The 11,775-nt window shown below is 47.6% G+C and overlaps 1 gene segment (V, D, J or C); it reads left to right on the top strand.

The window, feature by feature from the left end:
* Nucleotides 1-8,939: 8,939 nt before the first annotated feature.
* On the top strand, nucleotides 8,940-9,540 carry LOC100972243 (immunoglobulin heavy variable 3-43D-like). The segment is given in 2 exon segments: nucleotides 8,940-9,108; nucleotides 9,212-9,540. Coding segments are annotated over 2 exon segments (483 nt in total).
* Nucleotides 9,541-11,775: the final 2,235 nt, after the last annotated feature.

Below are 11,775 nucleotides of genomic sequence, written 5' to 3'. Positions count from 1 at the left end.
CACAGTCATCAGTTTATTCTGAAGGTCTCAGGTCAGCTTCCTGCTTCAAACTATCACAGGCCCTTATAGAGTATATAAAAATCCTTATAGGATATCCACAGTTTGTCATACTTTACTAGAGTAGTCTAATAATTAGATGAAGTTCTAAATTTAATATTCAGTTGTAATAAATATTAAAAAATACCACAATCTACAAATTAGGAAACCGAGACTATATTTTTATCAAGGGTTACAGCCATCCCATATGCTGGAAAGCATAGTTTTGGTAAAGATGAAAGACAGGCACTCCCAAGAAGAAGGGGTTGGGCAGAAGCTTTATGCTGAACTGTTTGGCTAAACAGACTTAATCAACAGGTTACAAGAGGGGCTACTGATGTTCATGGAGGTGGTGCTGACACAGGCATACTGAACACACATGCATTTAACATGTGACCCCTGTTCAATTGCCAGTGGTGACTTAGCATTTAAATTCATTACAGTCAGGCCCTATATGCAAACAGCAGAAGCAGAGACACAAAGGCACTCAGGGTGCAGACTCTCAGGGTGCAGACTCTGTAAACGGCCAGAGCCAGGCCATGATCAGTGGCCTCTGATCAGGAAAAAGATCCTGATAGCAAATGTTCAATCAAAGCTATGGTTATGGCTTGTGGAACAGGGGTTCAGTTCAGCAGGGGATGGGCTGCAATTGTCTTCATAGTGCTTGTCTCAGTGCCAGTGCTTACTGAGCCACTAGAGAAAAGAAATAACCTATTGGCAGTTAGAACATAGTTTATCTTCTAAGTGTAGAAGTGAGTGGCAAAATCCTTGCCTGGCAAGGCCTTAGGTCTTGTTTATAATTTGACATCTTACTGCCACTGTTCTGTCAGTCTTATAATCTCTATTTTAACATGAGTGTTGGCCACTGCTGCGTCTAAACCACAAAGGGGAGTAGGTATAACAAGGCGTGTCTGATCTCTTGTTTAGTCATGGCTGGAAAGAGTTTTTAGATTTTTAGGGGGTTCCCTAGGCCAAGAGATGGACTATTTAATCAGTTGTGGGTTTTAGGGATTTATTTTTAGGTTACAGTTTATAAATATGAACCCAACTATTGACTTTCTGCAATTTCACTGCTATGTTGTGGTTAAAAGTACCTGGTAAAATTCCTTCCAAAGTGGTTCAAGAGCAATATTCCACCCTGATGTTTCTTACAATAGATATGATTCCCTGCTTTAACGTTATTAGAGGTTACTGAAAAGATGTAGGGAAATGATGGTTTAATTTGTTGATGAATAGTGTGGGTAAAATGCAGTCATCACTTTCAATACTTTGTCATGCATGCATGTAATAGGACAGAGGTGAGCATTGTGGGTAAATCTCTAAATGTATGGTCCTTCCAGCTACCAAATAACAGGCTAACAACTGATGTCTCCCTGAGGGTGTTAACTATAAGCCTCTCTTGCTAGGGAGAGAAACTTTGGCCAAGGAAGTTCAAGATTTTCTTAAGGTTTGGACAATTTTAGTTTAAGGATGACAATTTTCTTCAACATTTTCAGAAGATTGTGGATGGGACGGATGCTGTGTTGTATACATAATGCTAATGCCTTCCATATTTAGATAATATTATAAACCCCCGACTGATAAGACTGCTTGCTTGGTGTGATGACCCACTATGATATGTACACTTTCAGTTGTTATGCTATGTCATTTTCCTTCAGGTTTTTACTTTCCAAGTTATATTAGTCAGGCCTCTAAAATGTAGGAGTGCATCTAAAATTTATTATTTTGTTGTGCATTTTTACATGTTCCAGAAGGTGGGAGAAATTTCTTTGTGTGAAGAGCATCCCAAAGTCAGGCACTCCTCTAGAACACGTGTTTAATCCTTGTCTTTGGCTTACTGATGAGCTCTGTTGACTGCAATAACTTCTGCCATCTGGGCTGACTTTGCATCATGTAGAGGAACAAATTCTGAATGAAAGTTTGCTCTACCCAATTGAGTGCATAACCTCATTTCATTACTGATGTATAATGCATCAGAGATGATATTAGATCAAGGAATTCAATGGGAATCTAAAAGATGTAAACAAATTTTCATAATTTAGATAAAATTACTGTGAGCACACTGCTGCTATTCAGCCGTCTCCTATCACACTGAATCCACACTAACTTTGACCTAAAAGTTACCACTTGTTCTAATGTTCAGATATGTTATTTTTATTGTAATGTCTCTAGATGATTACGTGTGGCTATGTTGGCCATCAGTAAAGGAAAGCTATTTTAACCGAATGAAAATGAGAGAAAGCACAACCTCATGTAATGAAAGTCAGGACATGAGTGTCTCCAGGCTTTTGTGTTTCAAGAGTTCATGCACCCAGGGATTTCTCTTCTTAATTGTACACAGAGCAACACCCAAAATGTTCACTTCCTCTCCCATTGACTCTTATCATCTGTTTCTATGTCAGTTAGCTTTGAATTTTTGACCCCAGCTGCATCCAAGTAGCTGCAAATAAGCATGATTTCATTCTTCTTTATAGCTGCATAGTATTCCACTGTGTATAAGAACCATGTTTTCTTTATCCAGTCTATAACTGATAGAAATTTAGGTTGACTCCATGTTTATGGTACTGTGAATTGCACAGTGATACACACGTGAGTGGATGTATATTTTTGTTACAATAATTTGCTTTCTTTTGGGCATATAGCCAGTAATGAGATTGCTGAGGGGAATGGTAGGTCTGTTTTAAGTTATTTGAGAAATCTCTAGATTGATTTCCACAGTGCTTTGGCCAAGTTACATTTTCACCAAACGTATGTAAGTGGCACTTTTCTCTATAGCCTTGCCTGCATCTGTTAATTTCTGATCTTCTAGTGATAGCAATTCTGACATGTGTTAGATAGTATGTGATTGGGTTTTGATTTACACTTATCTGATGATTGAGGATGCTGAGAATTTTTGTATGTTAGTTGGCCACTTCTATGTCTGTATTTGAGAAGTTTCTGTGCACGTCCCTTCCCCATTTTTAATGGGGTTATTTGATTTATGCTGCTGATTTAAGTTCCATATAGATTACTGCCTTGCACACATGGAGAAAGCCAATATTGAAAACCAAATAGAAAAACATAATCACTTGTAGGTATAGACATACTGAATTTGGAATGGTCATGGCTTGCATGTTGGTATTGAAATGGGACAGAAACTTTGGAAAATGGTCTTCACAGAAAACCTCATACACAAGTGTACCTAATGTCACCACTTACAGTAGTCGAATGGAGAATACAACTCAAGTGCCCATCGACTGCCATAGGGACGAAGACGCCGCGGTGTGTCTGTGTGTCTCTAACCCACAGGGACGAAGACGCCGCGGCGCGTCTGTGTGTCTCTAACCCACAGGGACGACGACGCCGCGGTGTGTCTGTGTGTCTCTATCCCACAGGGACGAAGACGCCGCGGCGTGTCTGTGTGTCTCTAACCCACAGGGACGAAGACGCCGCGGCGCGTCTGTGTGTCTCTAACCCACAGGGACGAAGACGCCGCGGCGTGTCTGTGTGTCTCTAACCCACAGGGACGAAGACGCCGCGGTGTGTCTGTGTGTCTCTATCCCACAGGGACGAAGACGCCGCGGCGTGTCTGTGTGTCTGTAACCCAAATGAATGAAGATGCCGCAGTGTGTCTGTGTGTCTCTAACCCACAGGGACGAAGACGCCGCGGTGTGTCTGTGTGTCTGTAACCCACAGGGACGAAGACGCCGCGGTGTGTCTGTGTGTCTGTAACCCACAGGGACGAAGACGCCGCGGCGTGTCTGTGTGTCTCTAACCCACAGGGACGAAGACGCCGCGGCGTGTCTGTGTGTCTCTATCCCACAGGGACGAAGACGCCGCGGCGTGTCTGTGTGTCTCTAACCCACAGGGACGAAGACGCCGCGGCGCGTCTGTGTGTCTCTAACCCACAGGGACGAAGACGCCGCGGCGCGTCTGTGTGTCTCTAACCCACAGGGACGAAGACGCCGCGGTGTGTCTGTGTGTCTGTAACCCAAATGAATGAAGATGCCGCGGTGTGTCTGTGTGTCTCTAACCCACAGGGACGAAGACGCCGCGGTGTGTCTGTGTGTCTCTAACCCACAGGGATGAAGACGCCGCGGTGCGTCTGTGTGTCTCTAACCCACAGGGACGAAGACGCCGCGGTGTGTCTGTGTGTCTCTATCCCACAGGGACGACGACGCCGCGGCGCGTCTGTGTGTCTCTAACCCACAGGGACGAAGACGCCGCGGTGTGTCTGTGTGTCTCTATCCCACAGGGACGAAGACGCCGCGGCGCGTCTGTGTGTCTCTAACCCACAGGGACGAAGACGCCGCGGTGTGTCTGTGTGTCTCTATCCCACAGGGACGACGACGCCGCGGCGCGTCTGTGTGTCTCTAACCCACAGGGACGAAGACGCCGCGGTGTGTCTGTGTGTCTCTATCCCACAGGGACGACGACGCCGCGGCGCGTCTGTGTGTCTCTAACCCACAGGGACGAAGACGCCGCGGTGTGTCTGTGTGTCTCTATCCCACAGGGACGAAGACGCCGCGGCGCGTCTGTGTGTCTCTAACCCACAGGGACGAAGACGCCGCGGCGCGTCTGTGTGTCTCTAACCCACAGGGACGAAGACGCCGCGGCGCGTCTGTGTGTCTCTAACCCACAGGGACGAAGACGCCGCGGCGCGTCTGTGTGTCTCTAACCCACAGGGACGAAGACGCCGCGGTGTGTCTGTGTGTCTGTAACCCAAATGAATGAAGATGCCGCGGTGTGTCTGTGTGTCTCTAACCCACAGGGACGAAGACGCCGCGGTGTGTCTGTGTGTCTCTAACCCACAGGGATGAAGACGCCGCGGTGCGTCTGTGTGTCTCTAACCCACAGGGACGAAGACGCCGCGGTGTGTCTGTGTGTCTGTAACCCAAATGAATGAAGACGCCGCGGTGTGTCTGTGTGTCTCTAACCCACAGGGATGAAGACGCCGCGGTGCGTCTGTGTGTCTCTAACCCACAGGGACGAAGACACCGCGGTGTGTCTGTGTGTCTCGAACTCACAGGGATGAAGACGCCGCGGTGTGTCTGTGTGTCTGTAACCCACAGGGACGAAGATGCCGCGGTGTGTCTGTGTGTCTCGAACTCACAGGGAGGAGGACGCCGCGGTGTGTCTGTGTGTCTGTAACCCACAGGGATGAAGACGCCGCGGTGTGTCTGTGTGTCTCTATCCCACAGGGACGAAGACGCCGCGGTGTGTCTGTGTGTCTCTAACGCACAGGGACGAAGACGTCGCGGCGTGCCGGTGTGTCTCTAACCCACAGGGACGAAGACGCCGCGGCGTGTCTGTGTGTCTCTAACCCACACGGACGAAGACGCCGCGGCGTGTCTGTGTGTCTCTAACCCACAGGGACGAAGACGCCGCGGCGTGTCTGTGTGTCTCTAACTCACAGGGATGAAGATGCCGCGGTGTGTCTGTGTGTCTCTAACCCACATGAATGAAGACGCCGCGGTGTGTCTGTGTGTCTGTAACCCAAATGAAAGAAGACGCCGCGGTGTGTCTGTGTGTCTCTAACCCACAGGGACGAAGACGCCGCGGTGTGTCTGTGTGTCTCTAACTCACAGGGATGAAGATGCCGCGGTGTGTCTGTGTGTCTCTAACCCACATGAATGAAGACGCCGCGGTGTGTCTGTGTGTCTGTAACCCAAATGAATGAAGACGCCACGGCGTGTCTGTGTGTCTCTAACCCACAGGGACGAAGACGCCGCGGTGTGTCTGTGTGTCTCTAACCCACAGGGATGAAGACGCCGCGGTACGTCTGTGTATCTCTAACCCACAGGGACAAAGACGCCGCGGTGTGTCTGTGTGTCTCGAACTCACAGGGATGAAGACGCCGTGGTGTGTCTGTGTGTCTGTAACCCACAGGGATGAAGACGCCGCGGTGTGTCTGTGTGTCTGTAACCCACAGGGACGAAGACGCCGCGGTGTGTCTGTGTGTCTCTAACCCACAGGGATGAAGACGCCGCGGTGTGTCTGTGTGTCTGTAACCCACAGGGACGAAGATGCCGCGGTGTGTCTGTGTGTCTCTAACCCACAGGGATGAAGATGCCGTGGTGTGTCTGTGTGTCTCTAACCCACAGGGATGAAGACGCCGCGGTGTGTCTGTGTGTCTGTAACCCACAGGGACGAAGACACCGCAGTGTGTCTGTGTGTCTGTAACCCACATGAATGAAGACGCCGCGGTGCGTCTGTGTGTCTCTAACCCACATGAATGAAGACGCCGCGGTGTGTCTGTGTGTCTGTAACCCACAGGGACGAAGACGCCGCGGTGTGTCTGTGTGTCTGTAACCCACATGAATGAAGACGCCGCGGTTTGTCTGTGTGTCTCTAACCCACAGGGACGAAGACGCCGCGGCGTGTCTGTGTGTCTGTAACCCACAGGGACGAAGACGCCGCGGTGCGTCTGTGTGTCTCTAACCCACATGAATGAAGACGCCGTGGTGCGTCTGTGTGTCTCTAACCCACAGGGATGAAGACGCCGCGGTGCGTCTGTGTGTCTCTAACCCACAGGGACGAAGACGCCGCGGTGTGTCTGTGCGTCTGTAACCCACAGGGACGAAGACGCCGCGGTGTGTCTGTGCGTCTGTAACCCACAGGGATGAAGACACTGTGGTGTGTCTGTGTGTCTGTAATGCAGCTTTAAAGAGGAGTGAAGCACTGACATAGGCTGCAACTTGGATGAGCCTTGAAAACATTGGGTGAGTGAACTGAGGGAGACACGGAAGTCTACATCCCTAATTGTCCCATTGACATGAAGCACGCAGAGCAGGAAAATCCCAGATCACAGGAGGTCAGGGGAAGGGAAACAGAGAGTAAGCACTTAATGGAGGTGAGGTTTCCTTTTCTGTGATGAAAATGTTCCCAAACCAAATAGTGGAAATGGTTGCACAGCACTGTGAATGTGTAAAGTATCACTGACCCATACACTTACCAAGGGCTGAAATGGTAAGTTTTATGTTACGTGTATCTCAACACAATAAAAATGAGTGCCACATTTTGTTTAGCATATCAACGACAATAACAGTTCAGGTAAATGCTGGATTCCTCATCACAACCAGTGTTTCCTGCTGGAGCTGGATTCAGGGGAGGGACTGGAGTGGGTTGCGTGCACAGGTCATGAAGGCAGCAAAAATTCCAACCCACTCCTCAAGAGTCCAGTCACCACCTCCAGATCTATGTCCAAAAAACAGCTCTTCCTATGGCTGAGCTACGTGAGCAACAAGCACATAACCATGTTTTTTGTTGTTGTTGTTTTGTTTTGTTTTGTTTTTAGACAGAGTCTCGCTGTGTCACCCAGGCTGGAGTGCAGTGGTGCAATCTCAGCTCACTGCAATCTCTGCCTCCTGATTTCAAGTGATTCTCCTGCCTCAGCCTCCCAAGTAGCTGAGACTACAGGCACTCACCACCACGCCCAGCTAATATTTGTATTTTTAGTAGAGACGGGGTTTCACTATGTTGGCCAGGCTGTTCTTGAACTCCTGACTTCGTGATCCACCCGCCTTGGCCTCCCAAAGTGCTGGGATTACAGGCGTGAGCCACCGCGCTCAGCCACAACCATGTATTTTTAAGCAAAAGACACAGTGAGGGGACATCAGTGTGAGCCCAGACACGAACCTCCCTATGCGGGTTCACAGGACAGCAGGGGGTGCTGAGGACAGAGGCGGGCACTCAGGAACCAGCAGGGAAACCCAGGGGGCGCTTGGCACTTCATGGGGGCTCAGGACCATTGTGGGCTCAGTGGTCAGGCAGGCTCAAGGCTCAGCATCAGGGCAGGTGCAGCAGGCAGGGAGAGGCCCTGGAGACGGGGTTTAGTGTCACCTTCTCACTGCGCCACTGAACACCCTCCACTACATCTATTCTAATGTGTATGAGTACTTATGAGTTTAGAAAATAACATTGATATTATAAATCTATAGCCATATGTGAGTGCATCAAGTTAACCTCTTCAACCTAGGTGGACCCTGTTCATTAGGAATAAGTCCCTGCATTTGAGGACCTTATAAATCAATAATTACGTAGAATCACTTTCTTTTTCAGTCTCATTTCCTCCCTCTTTCTTTCTCTCACACACACTGACAAACACGCTGGGTGCTATAACTTTAATTACCTGATGTATTACAAAAATTGATTCATTTGGAACTTAACCAACATAAACAAAAACCAGTTTAGCTTTTGTTCATGTTGTTACATAAAAAAGATCCCTAACTGACTTCTACCTGGTAAGAGGAGGGAAGGTGTAGGAAGGTGAAATTGCAGGAGGAAAAGAAAATTGTGAAACGGATTGATTTGTTTTCTCTATGAATGGTGATTAGGTCAATATTTTTCAAATGGTGAATATATTGTGTGAAGATTATTTGTCAATATTATCTCATTAAAACTATTACAAATAAAAGTGTATAATTTGGTAAAAAAATGAAAAGAGAAATAAAAATAATACAAGAAAAGTCATGAACTCCTGAATCCACACGTGAGTTAACCCTCAGGTTTTCTATGTTACTTAGAAAAACACTAAGATACAGCCAAATAATATCATGATCTCTTTATAAGAAGAGGGTTTTGTAACCCTCACTCGAAATTTCTAGCTCTGTCCTAGAGTTAATTTAGGGAGCAGTCAGATCCAGCTGTGAGAAACACGGGCCAGACAGTGAGACTGGCTTTTATCAGATGTGAGCTCTTAGACATGTCACATGGCCCTTCCGTGCTTGGGGGTTTACCTTCACATCTGTAAATGAAGGAAACTTTGACTCCCACAGAATATACTTCATGTGCATCTATAAGTAGAAATGCTAATGAGAATTAATTATTTATGAAGTATAATCACTCACATCCACTCTGGGACACAGCCTACTCTGAGGCATCCCTTCCAGAACTGACTATATAGTAGGAGACATGCAAATAGGGCCCTCCCTCTGCCGATGAAAACCAGCCCAGCCCTGACCCTGCAGCTCTGGGAGAGGAGCCCCAGCCCTGAGATTCCCACGTGTTTCCATTCAGTGATCAGCACTGAACACAGAGGACTCGCCATGGAGTTTGGGCTGAGCTGGGTTTTCCTTGTTGCTATTTTAAAAGGTGATTCATGGAGAACTAGATAGATTGAGTGTGAATGGACATGAGTGAAAGAAACAGTGGATTTGAGTGGCAGTTTCTGACAAGAGTGTCTCTGTGTTTGCAGGTGTCCAGTGTGAAGTGCAGCTGGTGGAGTCTGGGGGAGGCTTGGTACAGCCTGGGGGGTCCCTGAGACTCTCCTGTGCAGCCTCTGGATTCACCTTTGATGATTATGGCATGAGCTGGGTCCGCCAAGCTCCAGGGAAGGGTCTGGAGTGGGTCTCTCTTATTAGTTGGGATGGTGGTAGCACATACTATGCAGATTCTGTGAAGGGTCGATTCACCATCTCCAGAGACAACAGCAAAAACTCCCTGTATCTGCAAATGAACAGTCTGAGAGCTGAGGACACCGCCTTGTATTACTGTGCGAGAGACACAGTGAGGGGAAGTCAGTGAGAGCCCAGACACAAATGTCCCTGCAGGAAGACAGGAGGGGCCTGGGCTGCAGAGGGCGCTCAGGACACATTAAGAACACAGTAAACTCAGGGACCAGGTGCCCAGGGAGGTTAAGGGCTGGTTTCCTTTCAGAGACTTAGCTGTTTCTCTATCTAAGAGTTTCCCCAGAACCCTGCCTAGATTTGTGATCTGTATCTGCTCAAACTATCTGTGTCACCTTCCTCACCTGTGACTTTGGGGGAGCTGATTGTGGACACTCCAGTGGGTGGAGAGATCTTGGTGACAGCAATTGTGTCTTCTGTCTAGGCATGTCTAGGGCTGGCCATCAGGAAGGGCAGGCTGGAATTTTTGGAAAGAGGTGCACCTGCCATCCACCAGGAAATTTTGTTGTCTTTTGTTCTGCTAGAATTAAATCAGGCACACCCAGGTTAACTAGTACTATCTTCCTAGCTTGAGAAAATTAATGGTGGGCTTGAATAACACCTATATGAAATCATCAGAGCAACACCTAGATTCGAATCTCATTTAATAATTGAGACTATGTTCTAGCCAAGGAGACACATAAAACTGGTGATTGCCGTGGTCAGTTCATATCATATATTTGTCAGTAGAATCTGGCTGGTATTATAAACAGCTTTGCCAACACATGTGTCAGTGTTGGTCTTCGGAGAAACACATTCTATGAATGGATTAGGTTTATGTACAGTTTCCTAAGGAACCGGTCCACGCTTTTGAGAGGAAATGCAGAGGGGGTGGAAGGAGGCTGGGGAAGCTGAAGGCATATGAGGGAAGTTGGTCCCTGAGTGAAGGAGAGAGGGAGGAGAACTGGGTAGAACTTTCCTAAACTTCTGTGCTGTTCTAGGAAGGTCCAGCAAGTCACTATATCTGAGTCGTGTCAAAGTTTCCCATCGGGGACCCCCGTGACTCCCAGGAGTGGCTCTACTCAGATCAGCGCGGAGCTCATTGTTCTCCTGAGAGTGGAGCACAGGATGTGGCCCCAGCACCAGCCGTGGCATGCTCATCAGAGTGCAGCCCCAGGCGCATGGCTCAGGTGCACTATGCTCCCTGCAGGTGGAGGGAGGGAGGACCCGACTCAGAATCCATATGATGTGGGTTCTATACAGAACACAACTTTTACTTAATTTCTGTGGATGACATAGAAATAAACATACAGTCTGTAAACAATGGTGATTCCTACATTTAACTTGAGTGCTTTATTCTTTGATTCTGCAGAATGTCCTGGCATGGTGTTGCCTTTCTCATGTGGAAGTGTAACATAGGTTGAGGACATGTGTTCCCCACTTTCATTGTTTTCCTCCATGTACAGAGATCCTGAGTGGAGTACAGCTGACCCTCCTTCCACACTGTTCCTCTCCTCCCCACGGGAACAGCAGATAATTACCTGAGGCTGAATCTGAGGTGGGATCTGTCCTGTGCACCTCAGCCTGCAGAGGCCCCCGGCTGCAGATTCATGGAGTCAGGTGTTTGTGCATGTGGGAATCTCGAGCTGTGCTGTTGTCAGTGAATGCTGCTTAGAACTAATTGTGGGGTTCAGAATTAGGAGACCCCCTGATCTATCACACCTCAGCTCATTCTGCCACTCATCATCTTCAGAAATTCTGAATATGGTTCAGTTTACATTTTTGTGATGTACTGTTCTCATTTCATTTAGTTGTGAGTTTGGTCAGCAGAAAGTGCTACCGTTTATGTGTCCCAACCTGATGAAGCTAATTTGCTTCACGAGAAGTTAGGAGGCTCCTGAATCTTATCCTAAGCCTGTCTCTCTGCACTTTCCTTTAAAATTCAGTTTTACCTGGAATTCTGTTGTGTTGATTTAGCCAGTTTTCCCCATACTGAGTGTCTGATTTTCCTGGATATCTGATCAGTTTCCTTGTCCTTCACCATAACCTGGGTGACATCTGATCACCCTGGTCTAACTTCAACAAAAATCCTGGCAGGCTGCCTTAAGCAGGATTTACCTCACTCCTGATGTTTCTTCTTGGTGATTTTCCATCCTGTGCCCCAACCCTGCTGTATGCCTATAAATCCCCACATTCTCATTCTGTATTTGGAGTTCTGCTGAATCTCTCCCCCACTGCAAAATCCCACGGCCCTGGTCCCTACACCTATCATGAGGGCCCTGGATGAAATCTTCCTTACTGTGCTGGAACAAGTGTCTTCGTATATACATTTTTTCTTTAACAAATCAACCTTTAGTATTTCCTAATTGATCAA

This window comes from Pan paniscus, chromosome 15, assembly GCF_029289425.2.
Source record: "Pan paniscus chromosome 15, NHGRI_mPanPan1-v2.0_pri, whole genome shotgun sequence".
NCBI lineage: Eukaryota > Metazoa > Chordata > Mammalia > Primates > Hominidae > Pan > Pan paniscus.
Note: the sequence above shows the minus strand (reverse complement) of the source record. Positions and strands in the feature narration are given on the sequence as shown.